Source organism: Mytilus galloprovincialis, chromosome 6 (genome assembly GCF_965363235.1).
Source record: "Mytilus galloprovincialis chromosome 6, xbMytGall1.hap1.1, whole genome shotgun sequence".
Classification (NCBI taxonomy): domain Eukaryota; kingdom Metazoa; phylum Mollusca; class Bivalvia; order Mytilida; family Mytilidae; genus Mytilus; species Mytilus galloprovincialis.
Genome location: NC_134843.1, coordinates 70,661,628 through 70,683,126, shown reverse-complemented (window position 1 = coordinate 70,683,126; position 21,499 = coordinate 70,661,628). Strand labels below are relative to the sequence as shown.

Genomic DNA, 21,499 nt, shown 5'->3' with positions numbered 1-21,499 from the left:
TTATGAGAGCTCTCAAGGGAACTCAACTGTGGTTTCATTTATTTTCATTGGTACCAATTTTCAAGGATTGAGGATAATTTGGATTTTTGTCGATATTTGATATTTTGGCTTTACCAATGTCTGCGTACAAGCTTCAGGTAAGACAATATTTGAAGTGCGTTGAACATTTGAATTTCTGGTTTAACTGTTCCAAAGAAACCCAGGAAAATTATTATCTGACAAATAATAATGAGTCTATAGCAATAGTATAACAAAAATAGAACTATGCAGCTACTTATAAGTTCAATATTCTTAGGCGCTGTATAGCTCATACAAAATCCATAATATCCACTGAAGTACAATTGAAAGCCATCATAGCTCTTATAAAAAGAACCCTATGAATTTCTCATTACGAATATATTGAAAATGAATTTGAATAGAACTGAATATTTCATATAAAGATTTGATAGAACCTTCATGTGAAATTTTTATGATTTAACAAACTGCTCTACTAGTACATTTTCATATGTAATGGAAGCAAGAAATATATTAATAGACATTACAGACATAGAACTTTTGGTCTTGGCATTCTGAGAATATCTCTCGACTGGATTTATCATTCCAGTATAACACAGTATAAATTAATACAACTATCCTTTATCACACATCCTGTAATGATGCTTGCAGCGCCCTCTCTAACATCTGATCGTCATCCAATGAAAAATCCTGAAAAATAGTTTAATTGTTTTATTGTTGAAAGTTGAAATGTTGGTTGACATAATTTTACCCAATTTTATTGTTGCATCTAGAATAGATTCTCAGGCGCAAAAGTCCAAAAATATCCTTAGGAATTTAGCTAACAATTTAACTAACAAAGGGAGATAATTCATCTCAAACTCATTCAGAGGTTTTGAAAGGGTAAATATATGTAATAATATGTTGTCATAAGTTCATAACCCTCTTAATGTCTCTTTTGAGACATCCAACTCCTGAATAGGAGAATTTAAAGAATCAGGTCTACTCCTCTCATGGGGATATCCCACTTGGGAAAGTTGAATAGAACATACATAAAAGTAGTACATATTCTAAACAAAACAGTTCCTACCCACAGCTGTAACTTTGTCAATAAGTAAAATATTTGGGTAACTTTGGTATCAAATGGAAGCTTAAAGACTTGGGATAACTATAGAAACTTTGTTGAAAATTTCTTTGAATGATAAAAGAAATATTACTATAAGAGAACACATATCAGAAGTACCTTTTTGTAAAATCAAACTTCTGGAAACAGTGCACCCCTAAATGCAATTAAAGGAATATTGATTTTTTTCAGCACAAGTCAAGATAAGGTAAAGTTTTGACATGAAATAACTGCCAATTTATTTGAACTGAAGATGAAGTAGCCATTAATGCTTGAATTTACAGAAATTAACACAGAAAACAATGGGGCCATGAATTAATGGTTTTATTCTTAAAGATTGTATTATGAATCATTGGATGATTACGGATCAGCAATGTAATATTCAAAATTATGTTTAAATATTATTTATAATAACCTCAAAAAGATTTAATTTACTTTTTTAAATTTCATTTCACAAAATTGACATCCTATTTTAGGTCAGCATCTTAGTGCCAATATGCAAACTTGTTTATTTCATATATCTTATAGTGTCATAACTCTTAAGGTAATGTGTGAAGCAATGTTCCTCAGTTGATATTCAGTCAAAAACTAGATGGAGTATCATACAACACTTACAATAACTGAAACTCCTCCATGGGTCATCAATGTAGTAGGATAATCTCAAAGTAGTCTCCCTTGACTGAAATAGTTATTTTTCTGTTGTAACGCTAACCAATTAAGAGAAATTGTGTTTTTATTCTTTAACAGTTGTCATACTAGAAATATGTGTATATAAATACAATAGAATGAAATTCAAAACAGTGTGGCTGTGGCCATTGATTGACACATTAAATTCATCCATTGACTGGGACAATTTACGTGAACGTTTGTCTGTAACGACCACTGTTCACGACGTACCTACGATAGACATTTAAACTGTGGGGTCACCAAAGGTTTCTGAACGCCTTTAATTATAAAATAATTCGAAAAATTAATCAGGAATAACCTTTATGTTTTGATTTATATAATTGATATAAATCAAAACATCGTGTTATTTCTGATTAATTTTTTCGAATTACTTTATTAAGGTGTTGAGAACCTTTGGTGACCACATAGTTTAAGTGTCTTTAAAAAGTACACAGTGAACAATGGTCGTTACAGACAAACGTTCACGTAAATTGTCCCAGTCAATGGATGAATTTAATGTGTCAATCAATGGCCACAGCCACACTGTTTTGAATTTCATTCTATAACAACATATCTTTGACATTATTCTCGTATTATTCTATAAATAAACTTACTGCATAGGTGTCGTAACTAAATTTATGTCGTAGATTCAAATGTTGCATAAAATCTACACTTCTTTGACTGGTATCACCCCAGGGCATTGATGAACATATAGGACACACCTGTTATCAAGAAAAACAATAGCATGTTATAAATCTGACTACTAATACATGTACTGAATTAAACATTCTTTTTTAATTTATTTTTTGTTGTTAATTTTAATTCTTCTGTTTTGTCACAAATAGTGTTGAAGGTTTTGTTTAAAATGATTTCAATTGAATTTTTCCCCTTTGAACATTTGTATACGTGTTTTCATTGTATAATTTACATTTTTAGATTTGCTCACAAATGCAATGTCCCCATTTAATGGTTCGTTTACAAGTGATTCATTACAGTGATCATGTCCGAGGTTTGTTTATATGTTTTCTGTGGCAGTTTTCCTATAAATATCAGGCTGTTTTCCATGTTTTCCATTACAGTGTTCACTATAAGGCTTGATATCAATTGAAGTGTTCTCATTCGAATGTTTGTTTACATGTACCGGTATATAGCATTGATTACATCTAAAGGTTAGTTTACATGTTTTCTATTGCAGTGTTTACATTTAAAGGTTTGTTTACACATGTTTTCTGTACCAGGTGTTAACATTTAAAGGTTTGTTTACACAGATTTTCTGAAGAAGGTGTTTACATTTAAAGGTTTGTTTACACATGTTTTCTGTACCAGGTGTTAACATTTAAAGGTTTGTTTACACATGTTTTCTGTACCAGGTGTTAACATTTAAAGGTTTGTTTACACATGTTTTCTGTACCAGGTGTTAACATTTAAAGGTTTGTTTACACAGATTTTCTGAAGGAGTTTACATTTAAAGGTTTGTTTACACAGATTTTCTGAAGAAGGTGTTTACATTTAAAGGTTTGTTTACACAGATTTTCTGAAGAAGGTGTTTACATTTAAAGGTTTGTTTACACATGTTTTCTGTACCAGGTGTTAACATTTAAAGGTTTGTTTACATAGATTTTCTGAAGAGTGTTTACATTTAAAGGTTTGTTTACACATGTTTTCTGTACCAGGTGTTAACATTTAAAGGTTTGTTTACACATGTTTTTTTGTACTAGGTGTTCACATGTTAAGGTTTGTTTACACGTGTTTTCTGAAGGTGTTTACCTTTAAAGGTTTGTTTACACAAGTTTTCTGAAGAAGGTGTTTACATTTAAAAGTTTGATTACACATGTTTTTTGAAGAAGGTGTTCACATTTAAAGGTTTATTTACACATGTTTTCTGTACTAGGTGTTTACATTTAAAGGTTTGTTTACACATGTTTTCTGTAGTAGGTGTTCACATTAGAAGGTGTTTTACTTTGTTTACATGTTTTCTGTAGTAGGTTTTCATGTATGAAGGTGTGTTTACATGTTTTCAATTACAGTGTTCTCAGATGAAGGTTTGTTTACATTTTTTGTATTGCAGTGGTCACAATTTAAGCTTGTTTACATGTTTTCTATTGCAGTGATCACATTTGAGACTTGTTTACATATTTTATATTGCAGTGATCACATTTGAGCCTTCTTTACATGTTTTCTATTGCAGTGATCACATTTGAGCCTTGTTTACATGTTTTCTATTGCTGTGGTCACATTTGAGCCTTGTTTACATATTTTATATTGCAGTGATCACATTTGAGACTTGTTTACATATTTTATATTGCAGTGATCACATTTGAGCCTTCTTTACATGTTTTCTATTGCAGTGATCACATTTCAGCCTTGTTTACATATTTTTCGATTGAAGTTTTTACACTTGAATTTCAGTGACATGATTTCTTAATTGTGATTTCAAAGACTTACCACATTTGAAGATTCGCTAGCATGATTTTCATTACAATGTTTAACCATTCCATTTGTATCCAAGTTTGCTTCACCACAGAAAGGACAAGAAAATGTAGATCTGTTCGGTAGGTCCCTAAAATTATACATTGTATTATTATCTAATTAGAAAAATACATGATCATGTCAAAATAGCATTGACTTTAAGACAACAATGATGCATAAATATCAATCCATTTTCATTGAGATAAAATTGAGAATGGAAATGGGGAATGTGTCAACAACACAACCAAAGGGCAGAAAACAGCCGAAGCCAACCAATGGGTTTTCAACACAGAGAGAAAATTCTGCAACCAGAGGCCGGCTTCTTGGATATAAACTTTAGTATGTTATAAATCAAATGCCGAATTTGTGAAAAATAGGTGAAAAAGAATTAGATAGCTATTATGGACCTTTAAAGGTATGTTAACTGTGCATGAGAATAATGAAAATTATTTGATTCATTTTTTGTTTATGATGTTTGAGTTTTTAACCTTAACAGTGATAATGGATAGAATGAACATAACCTCCCTTAATGTACATTTGTATCAACCAGGTGGTTTTTGAAGTTCCTTTGTTAAGTGTTGATATTTTGTAAGGAAGGACCAAATAATAATCTTTCACCTTGATATTATTTCAATGATAGATATTTAAGAATAAAACTTTCACTTCAAATGTTAACTTTTGTTTTTAATATCAACCCTAGGAAGTATCGTTAAAAAAACATAAATATGATGTTTGAAGGGAAATAGTCAAAATAAATACCGGTAAGTTATATTATACAATATTTGGTTGAAGGATACAATTTCTACTTTTTTGTATGAGGCTTAGAAACCAAGGAATGGCTAATATGAAAAGCTGATATTTTTTTGGATTATTCTGATGCAGCTAAAAATGGCTACAGAAGAGATATAGACAGAAAATAAAAAGGAATTTAAGTCCCAGCCCCCGAACAAGTCAAAGATTGAGAAGATAAGTGACAAGACCTGAAATTAACATTACACAAAATATAAATTGGTAATGTTGACAAAATGAAGTCAGCATTATGAACTGCAGTATAAACAAATTTATTCATGGTCTTGATTGCACAAAGACCAAAATAATTAAACATTGACACATTGTTAAAAAAAAATTTCTCTTACAAATTGTGATGATAGTAAGACCCTGTATACACTAGCAAAAAAGACCGATCTTTACTGAGATCTATCCTTTTAAGATCGATTTATGGTCTAATGTAAACGGGAAAGATAGATCTCCAATCGGACTTAAAAAGTCTACCTCCAGAGGTGCACATGGTTTTAAAAAGATCTATCTTATTTGAATCATAGATGTAATACCCATCTATGTTTGAATCAATCTTTTTTCTGGTGTAAATGCCGTGATCGATCTTTTTTCAGGTGAATGTTAGACCCAGTTTACACTGGCAACGAAATTGAATCGATCTTTATTGAAATCAATCTTTAAAAAAAGACCAGTTCGTGTTTACATTGCACAAGCAAGATCGATTGAGATCGATCTTATTTAATAGTGTGTTTACACTAAAACATAAAAAGAACCGATCTGACCTTTATTTTCATATCTATAACATTCACCTGAAAAAAGATCGATGGCAATCGATCCAAGCGTTTACACCAAAAAAAAGATCAATTCAAATAAGATCAATCTTTTTATAAAAACCTGACCTCTAGAGGTAGACTTTTCAAGTCTGATTGAAGATCGATCTTACCCGTTTACACTGGACCAAAGATAGATCTTAGTAAAGATTGATCTTTTATGTCAGTGTAAACGGGGTCATATATTTAGATTTGAAAATAAATCTGCACATGTTTGGCGGCAAAACACACGTGTTTCAAAACGATGAATGGAATAAGAAAAGTAAACATAGATCCTGCTGTTCATGCTGGTTTGGGATTATCTTCTAAATCCATTGCAAATTCTCATCCTCAAACGCATTGATGGTTCGTTTTTAGCGATAGTCTACACATATATCTTTGTTTAGTGACTTGTGGTATATGAACCAAAATAATATTGATTAAATCCATACGAAATCCCAATAAGCAAACTATTTTCTATATCATTTTGCAGTGGATGCGAGATGCAGAATTTCCTTTAATATTATATTTTTAGGATTATTTGTTTACAAAATATAAGGTTAGATTGTCAGACCAATTCTTTTTATGTTGTAGTGTAAAAGCACTGGATTAAATAAGATTGATCTCGATCGATCTTGCTTGTGCAATGTAAACGCGAACTGGTCTTTTTGAGATCGATTCAAATAAAGATTGATTCACTTTAATACAAGTGTAAACGGGGTCTTAGATTGATTGATTGGTAATTGCTTTATGTTGCATCAGCACAAAAAAGGCTAAATTGCAGCATTAGTACAATGGTTAGAAAATTCAGGACACACAGATCAACCCAAAACATATGTGACTAGTAAAGAAATTCCAGGTTTATCATAGTAACTAGTCTAAAATGGGCTTATGGCACATTTATATCCAGAACATATACTGAGAGAAAACATCCCGCCAAGTTTTTATGACAGATTTGTTCAAACAAAAGAGAAATACCAGGTATTTTGTATAAAATTGAAAATGGAAATGGGGAATTTGTCAAAGAGACAACAACCCAACCATGAGCAGACAACAGCTGAAGGCCACCAATGGGTCTTCAATGCAGCAAGAAACTCCCGCACCTGGAGGCGTCCTTCAGCTGGCCCCTAAACAAATATGTATACTAGTTCAATGATAATGGACGTCATACTTAACTCCGAATTATACACAAGAAACTAAAATTAAAAATGATGCAAGACTAACAAAGGTCAGAGGCTCCTGACTTGGGACAGGTGCAAAAATGTGGCAGGGTTAAACATGTTTTTTGATATCTCAAACGCACAACAGTACGCACAGTAAAACTCAGTTAAATAGAAGTCTGAGTCTGATGTCAGAATAGGAAACAAAAGAAAATAAACAAAATGACAATAATACATAAATAACAACAGACTACTAGCAGTTATTGACATGCCAGCTCCAGACCTCAATTAAACTGATTGAAATATTCTGTCTTTATCATATGAATATCAGGTACAATCCCTCTAGTTAGGGGTTTAGTATTATACCATCATGAAATATATGAGATAAACATAACCCATGTCATGCCAACAACTGGTTTTAGAATAAATGTGTTTAATTCCGATGCAAAGACCCTATAAGTGAATCAAAATTAAAGCCAAAATATGCAATCTTTAATGACCTGACACCCAGTATCTTAACTATATGATACCTTCTTAATAAGTCTGTATATCTACATAAAAAAGTATGTGATTCCCTTTTTTTTATTTAAGAAAGCTGTTTTTTTTTTTGAGATGACACATTATATATTTCATTAGAGCTGAGTAATTTTTAACTTCCTATCTGAACACAGACAGTCAGTTTCCAAAGTACTTAAAGCAGCTATTTGCTCTTTTTTTTATAAAATGTAATTATAATTTGCAATTAATTCATATATAATGTATCTAAATTACAGCCTGTAGCAGTTTTTTTTTTCTTTCAAAGCCTGATTATGCAAGTCTTTATCAACGGTAGGATGTGAAGTGTAACATTTTATTATAGGCGTTGTTTCAAAATGACATTGCAATTTTCATCAAATATTGATGCAATTTTAATGATTTTATTTATGAAAACTCTATAGAGCAGAAAATTATTTTGAATTTGAAATAAATTGAATGCTTTTTTATTCATTTATGTAGAATAACGTAATTTCAAATTCAAACACAAATGTAAAACATAAAAGTAATGAAACCAGAGTAAAGTGGTTAACCCTTTAATTCCTCTATAATGACGCTTTTTGACGCCACCCCCTTTACTCCATAATGACGCCTTTTGACGCCTGTGTAGCACCTCAGTTGAAATGCTTTGACTACAAAATGTCTGCATCAGACTTAAAAAAGTTTGTATCCAATATGAAAAGAATATTTTTGAGGATATCTGACTTGAATTTCATTGATGAAATATTCGTTTTTTCACAATGCATTAATGCTTTAAACCTGATGATTTTTTTTATTGAAAAAAATCCTATGCGAATCAAGTATGTGAAGAAAAAAAATCCATGGAGGAAAGGGTTAATACTTTCTCCACAAATACTTCAAAACAACAAAGGAAAGTGAAGGAACTATCTTACAACAATCTTTTAATTTGTAAGTGTTGATTTACTTTCAATTTTTATGTAATATCGCTTTTACAAGGCTTCAACTTACGAAGTAAAATATATATATATTTTAAATTTACCATGCTAACATATATTTTGGAAGCATTTTCTGGAAGCTATCTTCTCATATTTCATTTTACAATTCTATCATTTAGTTTAGCTTCTAATCACATAATGATGTTTTTCCCTGTATAATCCAATTAAAACAACCTGTAGCTTGTGAAAATGCTTGATGACCTATCAGTTTTATTATATTTTGAACATATCTCAATTTATACTACATTTTGGAAAGTATGAATAATTTCTATCATTTTTAATTTATACTCCCATACCACCTTAAGAATTATATAAACTGCTTTTACTCTAAATTAATGACGATTTGTCACAGACAGTTAATAAGTGTTCAACTTCATAATTTCATATGATCACGGCTTAGGGCAGGATTTTATACCCTTTTTACTAACACAAGTAATTTTTTATATATAACGTACTTGAAAAGAGATTTAATCAATTTCAAATACAATAACCAGACAATAAACCTAACAAGTCGTAAGGTTACATTCATCAAAGTGTATAACTGTATAATTCTTACTATTTACTGATCAATTGTTATGGTGGGTCAAATATATGATCATGCATGGCAGTCTGCCATTCAACAAGGTATTGTTTGCCTTTTTCTTTTTTTCCCTCCTTTCTTGGATGGAATATGCTATTAATTGATTCAATTTACTTATCATTGTTGAAATAAAGTCTTAAAAAATATATTTTTCATTTCAGATTTTGAAAAATATGACTATTTATTTCCCTGTTGAATGTTATAACCCTTACTGGAAAATGAGGGATTATTGGAAAGGGACTGAAATTATTAGAGCATTGTAAACGGTCACCTATGGACCCAACAATTGTTGCAAGATTTCTTTAATTACAGAGAGCCTGGCCCTTTCTCTACATGAAGCTTTACACCAGATTTAATGTCCCAATTCTGACCAGACATAGCTGAATATTTATACACCCAGCACTGCCAAACAGACACCTAACTTTGGCAAGGAGTTAACTTTTGAATTTTAAGTAAGTGAAACAGTTAACTCATAGTCTTAGAACAGTGAGATGTTGAGTTTTTTTGAGTTTAATTACATTTCTCTTCAACTTGGATTTTTAATTTTTTTTAATTGAATGACACAGAGTCATTTAACGAAGAATACAATACTTAGATACTGGTTTACATGATGAGTTTATGAAACCTTACTTACTAGGTAAGGAGTCAGCAGAAATATTATTTTAAAAACACGTTTCGTCGTGCGTACTAAATTGGTATCAGCTCACACATATGGGCTAAAATAATCTATAAAATGTTATATAACACCTGTCACAGGTATAAACCATTGAAAAAAAGAACAAATATTTATTGTTCTCTTTATAAGATGGGTCATTTAAAATGTCACCTGTAGAATATTTTATAAGCACATTTATTTAAGGTGATTTAAATTGAATTCAAAAACTTGTTTTCTGAAATTTACATAAAAAATTTGAACAAGACTTTTAAGGGGAGGTAATCAGAAATATACATGTACATATCTACACTAATCTATACTACTAAATAATAATGAGGTTCAATTTGTTAGCCAGTATATGGCTAAAACAAGAAAAAAATTCAGCTTTATATATGTGTATAAAATACATATAGACAATGGAGATAATTAAAAATTACACCATTCCAGGGTCTTTTGTTTTCCACATAATTAATACATGTATTACCAATAATTAACAAGTCTTGGGTTGTATCTGATACTGTAGTGTATATATGTCACATATGATATAGTTTTCTGTTTTAGTTAGAAAAACAGGACAGATAAAAACAGAAAGCAGAGAAGACTGTGCACCTTATATCATTAGCTAGTCCAAATAATTATGAAGTCTTAAAAGGCTATTTTAATTTGTTTTCTGTGATGCCATCCTATTACAATATGAATATACTATATATCCTATAAACTAAATATCTTTAGTATAAAGGTAGAAATTATTGTTAAAATTTAATGATCTAATAATTCAATTTATTTATTGCATTATGATTACATTATATGTATGTTTAATTGTAATACTTTATGCTGATTGGCTAACTGGCCATCACATGTTATTCCTTAAGCAATTGCATTACTCAATAAAACTTATCATTCATGATAACACATGGTCCCACAATAAAGTGCACAGGTGAATTAAATAAAACAATTATAAAATTCATGTTTTCATGATCATAGCTAAAAAATGTAATTATAAGTATTGAATGCTTCTTTTTGTAACTTCATAGGGTTGTTAAAGCGTTGACCGTGCACACATTTTTAGAATGAAGCGCTTCTGCCCTTCATACAAAATGTACTTCGGTCAACGCTTTTACACCCCAATGAAGTTACAAAAACTTAAGTAAATTCATTTATCTGTTAACCCTGTTTTAAATGTACATTCTATTATTAACGTTTTGACATCTAAATCTTTACATAACCTTAAATCAAAACATACAAAAGATTTGAAGCCCCTCATTTTCATTCCATAACAAATTTTCACCACAACATTACAACACACCCTCCCTCTGTTAATAAACAAAATGTTTGCTGTTGAAGTTTATTTTTCAGATTGCATGGTGAACAGATCCAAATGTATTGAATGTTCCAATTAGATTGTTATGTATCATCAGTAATGTCAGAAGTATCAGCAGATGCAATGAAAACCAAAATTCAAGGAATTTACAGTTATAAATTGGCATTTGTTCTTAAGGATACTGTGTTGGATGTCAACATCAACATAATTCAATTAACAGTGTTTTATTCAAATATTGTTCATTGAGCTGTTATAGATCTGCCCAGCAGCTAGATTTTTTTTACATTCACAGTTGATTTTCCAGTCAGTGATCAATTGTCATCAAGTTTTGCCTTATTGGCCTGTTTGTTAATGTTGATTGTTTTTTGTTGATTAAATGACATGACAAATAGTTAGACACATTTAATTTTTGTGGTTGATTATATCAAACTTACGAAGCAATGTAACAAAACAGAATCGAATATTATCATATTCATTGCGCACATTGAATATGCAATAAAGGTTTTTCTGCTTCCAACAATACTTGTACTTAAAACTCAATTATAAAACTTTTAATGTTTGAATATGAAAATTACACATATCAAGCTGCTTAATATTTATTTCTCACCATTGCTTTAAACTGTAGAGAATCAGTTATTATAACAGTATACTTCCCAAAAAAGGGAAATAACTCATATTCAATTCTAAATTTAAAATTATAAGAGGATTCAAGCAAGTCTTTTACTAGCCAGTATAAAAACTGAGCATCCTGAAAAAAATTGCCACAAATTTACTAATCTAATTTTCAAACTTATACATGTTCTAATGGCCCAAAATCTTTCATACATATCTGGTGAAATTCACTTTTTCAATATTCCTGGGCACATGCTCCTTTTCACTATTTCATTCACATGAAATATTTTAATGCATGAAAGTATAAAACATTTCTTCATAATCTTTTGACACCATGGCAAAGTTAAAAGAGAAATCATATACTTTCTGACATTCTGAAAATAAATACTTTATTTAATTATCTTAATGGCAAAGATATAAAGTTAATGCTTTAAATAAAAGCCAATTATTGAAAAATGCACAGTTTCTTTTATCTGCTAGAATATCAATCTTGTTACATGTATAATACATACTTGGGAATAGGTTGGGATGTTTCCTTCACTGGTCTAAATTTAGGTAAAGATGTATCGACCATATCACAAACTGCTGTATGTGCTTTATGTTGTATTATTGGCATCTGAAAAAAGCAAGTGTTGTTAATGACAGCAAAACTAAATGTATAGTAATATAAAATCTTTCATTGTATTACTGAACCATAAAAGCTGATTCTTTAAAAGAGGAGCAAAGATACCAGAGGGACATTCAAACTCATAGATCTAAAACAAACTGACAACGCCATAGATAAAAAAGAAAAGACAAACAGACAAATAATAGTACACAAAACACAACATAGAAAACTAAAGACTAATTATATATAAGCAACACAAAACCTTCCAAAAAAACTCACAGTGATCTCAGGTGTTTCCGGAGGGGTTAGCATATCCTGCTCCATGTGTTTTGGGGGGAGGGGGACAGTGGCATTGTTTTTGTTGTTTATTGTTTATTTAGGGAATCACTGAAGCATGACTGGAGTGGGTCACCTCTAAGGCAGCCAGTGAGCGTCCACTTATGAATATTTCTTAGTCCGCCACTGCAAGAGGATTCCTTGTGAACTTACAGAAAATAATTTCAGACTGAATCAAACATACAATAAAAATGACTTTCTATGCAAAAATTCACTAAAAATCACTGTACAAGAAGTTTATTTAAAATTAACACTATCAATGATCCATGTACATGTAAAAAGCATAAAAGTCAGACAGACAATGCCTGACAATTAATCCATACACTAAATATAGTTGACATAATGCTTTATTACCTGAGAAACAACACTAACCAACACAAGAGTGCACACGCTGAAATCATGAAATGTCTCGCCTTCTTTACTTATCATTGATATTATGTTGATAGTCCTAAGTCTAATTATAAACCTTTATTACAACTGTCACATAAACTTAACATTAACCACGAAAACTAAAAATTTACCAATGAACCATGAAAATGAGGTCAAGGTCAGATGAACCATGCCCGGCAGGCATATACAGCTAACAATTCTTCCATACAACAAATACAGTTGACCTGTTGCTTATAGTTTAAGAAAAACAGTCAAAGCACAAAAACATTAACACTGAGCAATGAACCATAAAATGAGGTCAAGTCAAATAAAACTTGCACAACTGACATATAGATCATAAAATATTTCCATACACCAAATATAGTTGACCTATTGCATATATTATTAGAAAAAAAGACTAAAACTCAAAAACTTAACTTTGACCACTGAACCAAGAAAATGAGGTCATGGTCAGATGACACCTGCCAGCTAGAAGTGTACACTTTACAATCATTCCATACACCAAATATAGTAGACCTATTGCATACAGTATAAGAAAAACAGACCAAAACACAAAAACTTAACAATAACCACTGAACCATGAAAATGAGGTCAAGGTCAGATGACACTTGCCAGTTGGACATGTACAACTTACAGTCGTTTCATACACCAAATATACTAGACATATTGCTTATAGTATCTGAGATATGGACTTGACCACCAAAACTTAACCTTGTTCACTGATCCACGAAATGAGGTCAAGGTCAAGTGAAAACTGTCTGAGGAACATGAGGACCTTGCAAGGTACGCACATACCAAATATAGTTATCCTATTACTTATAATAAGAGAGAATTTAACATTACAAAAAATCTTAACTTTTTTGTCAAGTAGTCACTGAACCATGAAAATGAGGTCAAGGACATTGGACATGTGACTGACGGAAACTTCGTAACATGACCCATCCATATACAAAGTATGAAGCATCCAGGTCTTCCACCTCCTAAAAAATAAAGCTTTAAGAAGTTAGCTAACACCACCGCTGGATATCTATTCTATGTCGAGCTTTCTGCGACAAAAGTCGCAGGCTGGACAAAATCTAAACTTCTGACCAATGAACCATGAAAATGATGTCACAGCCAGATTGACATTGCCAGACAAACATGTACACCATACAATCATTTCATATATCAAATATAGTTGACCTAATGCTTATACTGCCTAAGAAACGACCTTCCCATGACAATCAACATGATCAACCATGAAACTGAGGTCAAGGTCAGATGAAACATACCAGTCAGAAATGAACAACTTACAATCATTCAATACATCAACTGCTGTTGATCTAATGCTTATTTGATCTGAGAAACAGACTAAGACACAGAACTTAAAATTGACTAATGAACCAATAACTTGAGGTCAAAGTCAAATGAACTCTGCCTAAAAAAATGTACAACATAAATTACAATCATTCAAAACACAAAATAATTCAGAAATGGACTTTACCATGAAACCATAACATTGCCAAACAAAGTATGAAAATTAGGTAATATTCAGATGGAATCTGGAAAACAGACAAGTACATTATACAATCATTCCATAGACATACACCAAATAAAGTTGACCAATTTAAGGTTTCATAGACACAGACCCAACCACAAAATCTTAACCTTGGTCACTGACTCACTGATCTCATGACATTTGGTGAACCCTGTCTGATGGATATCTAGACCTTTGCAAGGATCCAATATATACTAAGTATTGTTATACTTACCATGATTACTCACAATATGGAAGAAATTCACATAACAAAAAGTTATACTGGTTTTTTTTAGCAGTTTCTACACCATGAAAATGAGGTCAAGGATAATGGACATATGGCAGACAGAAATTTGTAACATAATGTAACTGTATACATAGAATGAAGCATACAGTCTATAAAAAAAAGTTTAAACTGCCCCCTTCACATTGGTATCTCTGTGTGTTGCTATTGCATCTTTTGTTGCAGATGAGACAAAAATTAACACCAGGAAAAGGTTGACCTAACCATCTTATATCAAAGGCAGTTGATCAATATCTTCTAATTCATTCTCTGTAGGAAAGACAAAGCAAGTCATGTCAAGGATAACAAGCATACAAGCAAAGATGAGCAATAAATATTTGCACACTATTAAATTGCACAGTTAAATTGCTATTTTCTTCAACCCCCAAAAAACATATAACAATTTATCTTTCAACTTTCCTCTCCAACATTGCTTTTCAATCACTAACAATGCAGTTAAAAACCTAAGAAAGCATCTTTTGATATAAGTTTCAGGGGCGGATCCAACCATTTTAAAAAGGGGGGGTTCCTAACCCAGGACAAAGGGGGGGTTCCAACTACATGTCCCCATTCAAATGCATTGATCGTCCAAAAAAAAGGGGGGGTTCCAACTACATGTCCCCATTCAAATGCATTGATCGTCCAAAAAAAAGGGGGGTTCCAACCCCCGGAACCCCCCCCCCCCCCTCTGGATCCGCGCCTGCAACTTCGTTTACTTATAAACTAAATGATGATAATACCTTATAAGGAGAACAAAAGTTACCAAAATACTCTGATAATACAACAAACCACACTAACCATAGACATCTGACTTCTCTTAGAAAATGGATGTACAAATAAATAGGAACAACTGCAAACCCAAGGTTCAGATAGTCTGCTACTAACATGACTAATGAGTATGCACACTTTTTATAATTTAATTATTGATCTTTTTTGTATCTTTTTGCATGGACTAGCTATTATTTTATCGAATAATGGTGATAACAGTAACTAAATAGCAAGATTTTTTTCTAATTTCAATCGTGTTTAGTGTTTTCCCTAGAAAGTGTTTGAAGAATAGGGACATGTATTTGAAAGGATGGAATTTTAAGGATGTAAGGTTTATAAAGAGAACATGTAACAGGGCATTTCAATTTTTAAAGAATGGGGTCTAAATTTAATGCATGGGGTACCACCATGCATAAACCCTATAGTGAAAACAATGAATTGGTTTTTTTTCTGCTACAAAATATATCAGTGTTTGTTTTTACAAACTTTTACTCAAATTGATTTGAAAGTGTTTACTATTGACAAATGATTGACCTTATTAATCAACTTTTTTTTTAACCTACCTGTTTGTGGCACCATTTACATGGAGCTATTTTCTGCATGGAATCAATCATGTGTCTGTCTAACTGGAGTTGATAAGGATTAAAGTTCTGTCGACATTGAGGACATTGAGGAGTGGGTATTTCTTGGTAAGACTGTACACACTGTAAACAATATCTACAAAATAAAAACAAAAAGAAAATTTTAACATTTTAAAGCTGTATAAATTAGGTTAAGACTAAAGTGTGTAAACTTTCAGAAACACCAGATTGTCCCTTGTGTGGAAACAGAGGAACTCTACAACATGTACTTTCAGGGTGCAATATCTCTCTTACACAGGGGAGATATACATGGCAACACAGCCAAGTACTCCGTGAACTTGCTGAAGTGATAGAGAAACAGAGGAAAGAGACAAACACATAAGAAACAAACCTATCAAGATCCAGTTTGTGAAGGAGGGTGAAGAAGGCCAGAAAAGAAAAAAGAACATATCAGGAATGCTAAATCAGGCGAAAAGATTGGCAGTTAGAAGTTGATCTAGGAAAGAAGATGCAATTTCCTGATATTGTACCAACTAACCTAAGACCAGACATGGTACTTTGGTCTACCAGCAGTAAAAAGGTAGTAATCATAGAGTTGACAGTTCCCTGGGATGGGAGATGTGGCGAAGCCAATGAAAGAAAGAGGGCAAAATATGATGGACTGTTGGTAGAGTGCAGAGATAGAGGATGGCAGACATGGAACTTTCCTGTTGAGGTTGGCTGCAGAGGCTTCCCTGCACAGTCAGTGTGGAGAAGGTTTTCTGCAGTTGGAGTGACTGGCCAGAATAGAAGAGCAGCAATTAAGAAACTGGGCCAAGCAGCAGAGAAAGCATCTTGCTGGATATGGATGAAGAGAGACAGTAGTAGCTGGAAACCCACCACCAATGCGTAGTGATTGATCACCACTGCGGACCCCCCATCCTGAGAGTGAACTAGCTAGGGGTCGAAACACATGACGGATGGCCTCGGCTGAGAACATTGATGGTGTTTGCAGTTTTTCCACCAGTACTGTATGTAAGTAACTTGTATACACACATGAAAGATATGGTGTATTAATCTGGCACACAATTCTTACATGCACATGACAAAGGTAAAGGAACAACACTTTTATTGACATGATTGAATGATATGATTGTAAGTTCATGATTGACAGTTACAGTGACACCACATTGATATGCTTGTAAGTTCATGATTGACAGTTACAGTGACACCACAATGATATGCTTGTCAGTTCATGATTGACAGTTACAGTGACACCACAATGATATGCTTGTCAGTTCATGATTGACAGTTACAGTGACACCACAATGATATGATTGTAAGTTCATGATTGACAGTTACAGTGACACCACAATGATATGCTTGTCAGTAGTTCATGATTGACAGTTACAGTGACACCACCATGATATGCTTGTCAGTTCATGATTGACAGTTACAGTGACACCACCATGATATGCTTGTCAGTTCATGATTGACAGTTACAGTGACACCACCATGATATGCTTGTAAGTTCATGATTGACAGTTACAGTGACACCACCATGATATGCTTGTAAGTTCATGATTGACAGTTACAGTGACACCACCATGATATGATTGTAAGTTCATGATTGACAGTTACAGTGACACCACCATGATATGCTTGTAAGTTCATGATTGACAGTTACAGTGACACCACATTGATATGCTTGTAAGTTCATGATTGACAGTTACAGTGACACCACAATGATATGATTGTAAGTTCATGATTGACAGTTACAGTGACACCACATTGATATGATTGTAAGTTCATGATTGACAGTTACAGTGACACCACATTGATATGATTGTAAGTTCATGATTGACAGTTACAGTGACACCACATTGATATGCTTGTAAGTTCATGATTGACAGTTACAGTGACACCACAATGATATGCTTGTCAGTTCATGATTGACAGTTACAGTGACACCACATTGATATGCTTGTAAGTTCATGATTGACAGTTACAGTGACACCACATTGATATGATTGTAAGTTCATGATTGACAGTTACAGTGACACCACAATGATATGATTGTAAGTTCATGATTGACAGTTACAGTGACACCACCAAAGTTTGATCTATATTTTGTGGTAATAAGCATTGTGTATAAGTTTAATAACATTGGTTGAGGCAAACTAAAGTTAGAGAATCGAATGGTAAAGAAAAAATCATCAATTTTTCTTTTTGTAAATGGGGATAACTCTAGAACGATTAAAGTGATGCCATCAAAATTCAAACTTGATCTGCAAGCATTTTATATTATAAGTTTTATAACATTTAGTTGAACCAAACTAAAGTTAGAGAACCGAAACCAACTTTCGGATGTATGTACAGATTGACAAGGGTAAAACTTAAAGCCCACTCTGCTACAGCAGGGGCATAAAAAGAGTCATGTCAGATGCCTGCAGACTAACCGTCTAACCAAAGGATAAACTCAGGACTGTATTTTATTCAGATACATGTAAGTGTCTCAAATTCATCAGGTGATTACGCTTTATTTCAATCAAAGTATTTAGTTGAAGATGACTTCACTCAAAATCATTTCTCTAAATTAAAGATCTACCTCAATACCTAAGCAAAAGAATGAATATCTCAGACCAGAAACACTGACTACTTAATTTGAGTGGACCAAAAACAATGAATACCTGACTTCTGTAAACTATATACCTTGATCACTTAATTTTGATGTACAAGAAATAATAATTACCTAATTTTGGATAACCAGGAACTATGAATACCCAATTTGAATTTGATTCGAAAAAATGAATATATGATTTCAGTGGACCAGAAACAATTATTTCCAGATTTGATGGACCAGAAATAATGATTACCTGATCCAGTAAATCATGATCACCTTATTCCTTGGATAAGAAACAATTATTACCTGATTTTGATGGACCAGAAGCTATGATTACCCGATTCTGATGGACCAGAAACAATGATTGCCTGATTTTGATGGACCAGAAGCTATGATTACCCGATTCTGATGGACCAGAAACAATGATTGCCTGATTTTGATGGACCAGAAGCTATGATTACAAGATTTTTTACAATGGACCAGAAACTATGATTACCAGATTGTGATGGACCAGAAGCTATGATTACCAGATTTTGATGGACCAGAAACTATGATAACCTGATTTTGATCGACCAGAAGCTATGATTACCAGATTTTGATGGACCAGAAGCTATGATTACCAGATTTTGATGGACCAGAAGCTATGATTACCAGATTTTGATGGACCAGAAGCTATGATTACCAGATTTTGATGGACCAGAAGCTACATGATTACTAGATTTAAATGGACCAGAAACTATGATTACCATTTTGATGGACGAGAAGCTATGATTACCAGATTTTGATGGACCAGAAGCTATGATTACCAGATTTTGATGGACCAGAAACTATGATTACCAGATTTTGATGGACCAGAAGCTATGATTACCAGATTTTGATGGACCAGAAGCTACATGATTACTAGATTTTGATGGACCAGAAGCTACAATGTATGATTACCAGATTTTGATGGACCAGAAGCTATGATTACCAGATTTTGATGGACCAGAAGCTATGATGACCAGATTTTTTTTATGATGGACCAGAAGCTATGATTTTTGATGGACCAGAAGCTATTATTACCAGATTTTGATGGACCAACTTTTGGATGTATGTACAGATTGACAAGGGTAAAACTGAAAGCCCGCTCTGCTACAGAAGGGGCATAAAAAGAGTCATGTCAGATGCTTGTAGACTAACCAAAGGATAAACTCAGGACTGTATTTTATTCAGATACGCGTCTCAAATTCATCAAGTGATTACGCTTTATTTCAATCAAAGTATTTAGTTGAAGATGACTTCACTCAAAATCATTTCTCTATAAGATCTACCTCAATACCTAAGCAAAAGAATGAATATCTCACTTCAGTCTTATGTTATGATCATTTCCTTATTTGTGCATACAATTTATTCCTGTAGGAAAGGTTGCAACTGAATTACATACATGTATGTAAATTGTAAGAATAGAGTGTTTGGAAAATGTCAGCATTATGACCTTGTCAGTTCAATGATGAAAGGATCCAATTGTATTTATTTACATGGATGTTGCTTATAGGTATAACAGAATAAAAAACAAATTTATGTCAACAACAAATAATTTTATGAACATGAACAACAAATTATGTTGATGCCTACGTGTGGTTATTTCCACAGGATATTTGGACAGGGTCTGTAAATATTTCAAGACAAATTGGACATTTGTACATCGATAAATCGTCATCAGGGGATTGCATCCTTTTTCTTTTTCTAGATCTAGTTGCAGTTGCCATCAGCCTAAACTCATCATTCCTTCTTTAGCAAAAATTTGTAATAACAAATTGTAGTTATTTCCCTTGTTTGGTAAGTAGCTGCTTGATGCTCTAGCCAGAATCTAACTACTCGGGATTACATCAAATATAACACAAAACCACTTTTCAATATAATTAGCAACAACCAACGACAAGACTAATAAATATACAAATTCATTTTAGATGTAATATTTGTCGTTGACAGGTCTTTATCATTTATATTTGTCCACATGATTTAACCAAGAAGGGAAAAAATGAAAAGGTCAATGTAGAATAAAAAAATAAACTCAAAGTTTTAAGGAGTTCAGTTTAGTGGACCAAAAACTTTGATTATCAGATTTCGGTCACAGGTATTTGGGGCATAGACCCCCCTTTTTTGGACTTCTCTAAAAAAAATATTGTATGGTGTTTTTTTTAATTTATTTTCAATTTTCTACAATGTATAAACATATATCAAGTCTCAACAATCCATTGCTAGTCGATGGCTCGTATGGATAGTAAAAAAGTAATTGCAATCGACTAGCAATGGATTGTTGAGACTTGATATTTAAGAATTGAATGCTTCTTTTTGTAACTTTATTGGGGTGTAAAAGCGTTGACCGAAGTACATTTTGTATGAAGCGCGGAAGCGCTTCATTCTAAAAATGTGCGCACTGTCAACGCTTTTACAACCCTATGAAGTTACAAAAAGAAGCATTCAATACTTATAATTACATTTTTTAGCTAGGATCACGAAAACACGATTTACATCAAGTTTTTATTTACTTTACCTGTGCACTTTATTATGAGACCTCGTGTCATCATGAATGATAAGTTTTATTGTGTGATACAACTGCTTAAGGAATAACACGTGATGTGCAGTTAGCTAATCAGAATAACGTATTATAATGAAACATACATCTAATGTAATTATATGTTTATACATTGTAGAAAATTGAAAATAAATTAAAAAAAAACACCAAACAATTTTTTTTTTGTGAGGTCCAAAAAAGGG

The 21,499-nt window shown here is 32.5% G+C and overlaps 1 protein-coding gene across 1 annotated transcript; it reads right to left on the bottom strand.

Moving 5' to 3' along the window:
- Window positions 1-296: 296 nt before the first annotated feature.
- On the bottom strand, window positions 297-20,532 carry LOC143080222 (E3 ubiquitin-protein ligase RNF166-like). The gene is made up of 6 exons (XM_076255950.1): window positions 20,354-20,532; window positions 16,120-16,273; window positions 12,169-12,272; window positions 4,229-4,343; window positions 2,398-2,505; window positions 297-705 (listed from the first exon to the last, which is right to left on the bottom strand). Exons 1-6 carry the CDS (start codon window positions 20,485-20,487, stop codon window positions 640-642), a joined length of 681 nt encoding a protein of 226 aa, XP_076112065.1. The 5' UTR covers window positions 20,488-20,532; the 3' UTR covers window positions 297-639.
- Between the last annotated feature and the right edge of the window lie 967 nt (window positions 20,533-21,499).

Excerpts from the sequence above, each read along its gene's own strand:
- LOC143080222 (XM_076255950.1), bottom strand. The coding sequence starts at position 20,487 with ATGGCAACTGCAACTAGATCTAGAAAAAGAAAAAGGATGCAATCCCCT. Across the intron at positions 2,506-4,228 it reads CTAGCGAATCTTCAAATGTG|GTGTGTCCTATATGTTCATC; the intron begins GTAAGTCTTTGA and ends TCTTGATAACAG. Across the intron at positions 706-2,397 it reads TTAGTTACGACACCTATGCA|GATTTTTCATTGGATGACGA; the intron begins GTAAGTTTATTT and ends ACTATTTTTCAG.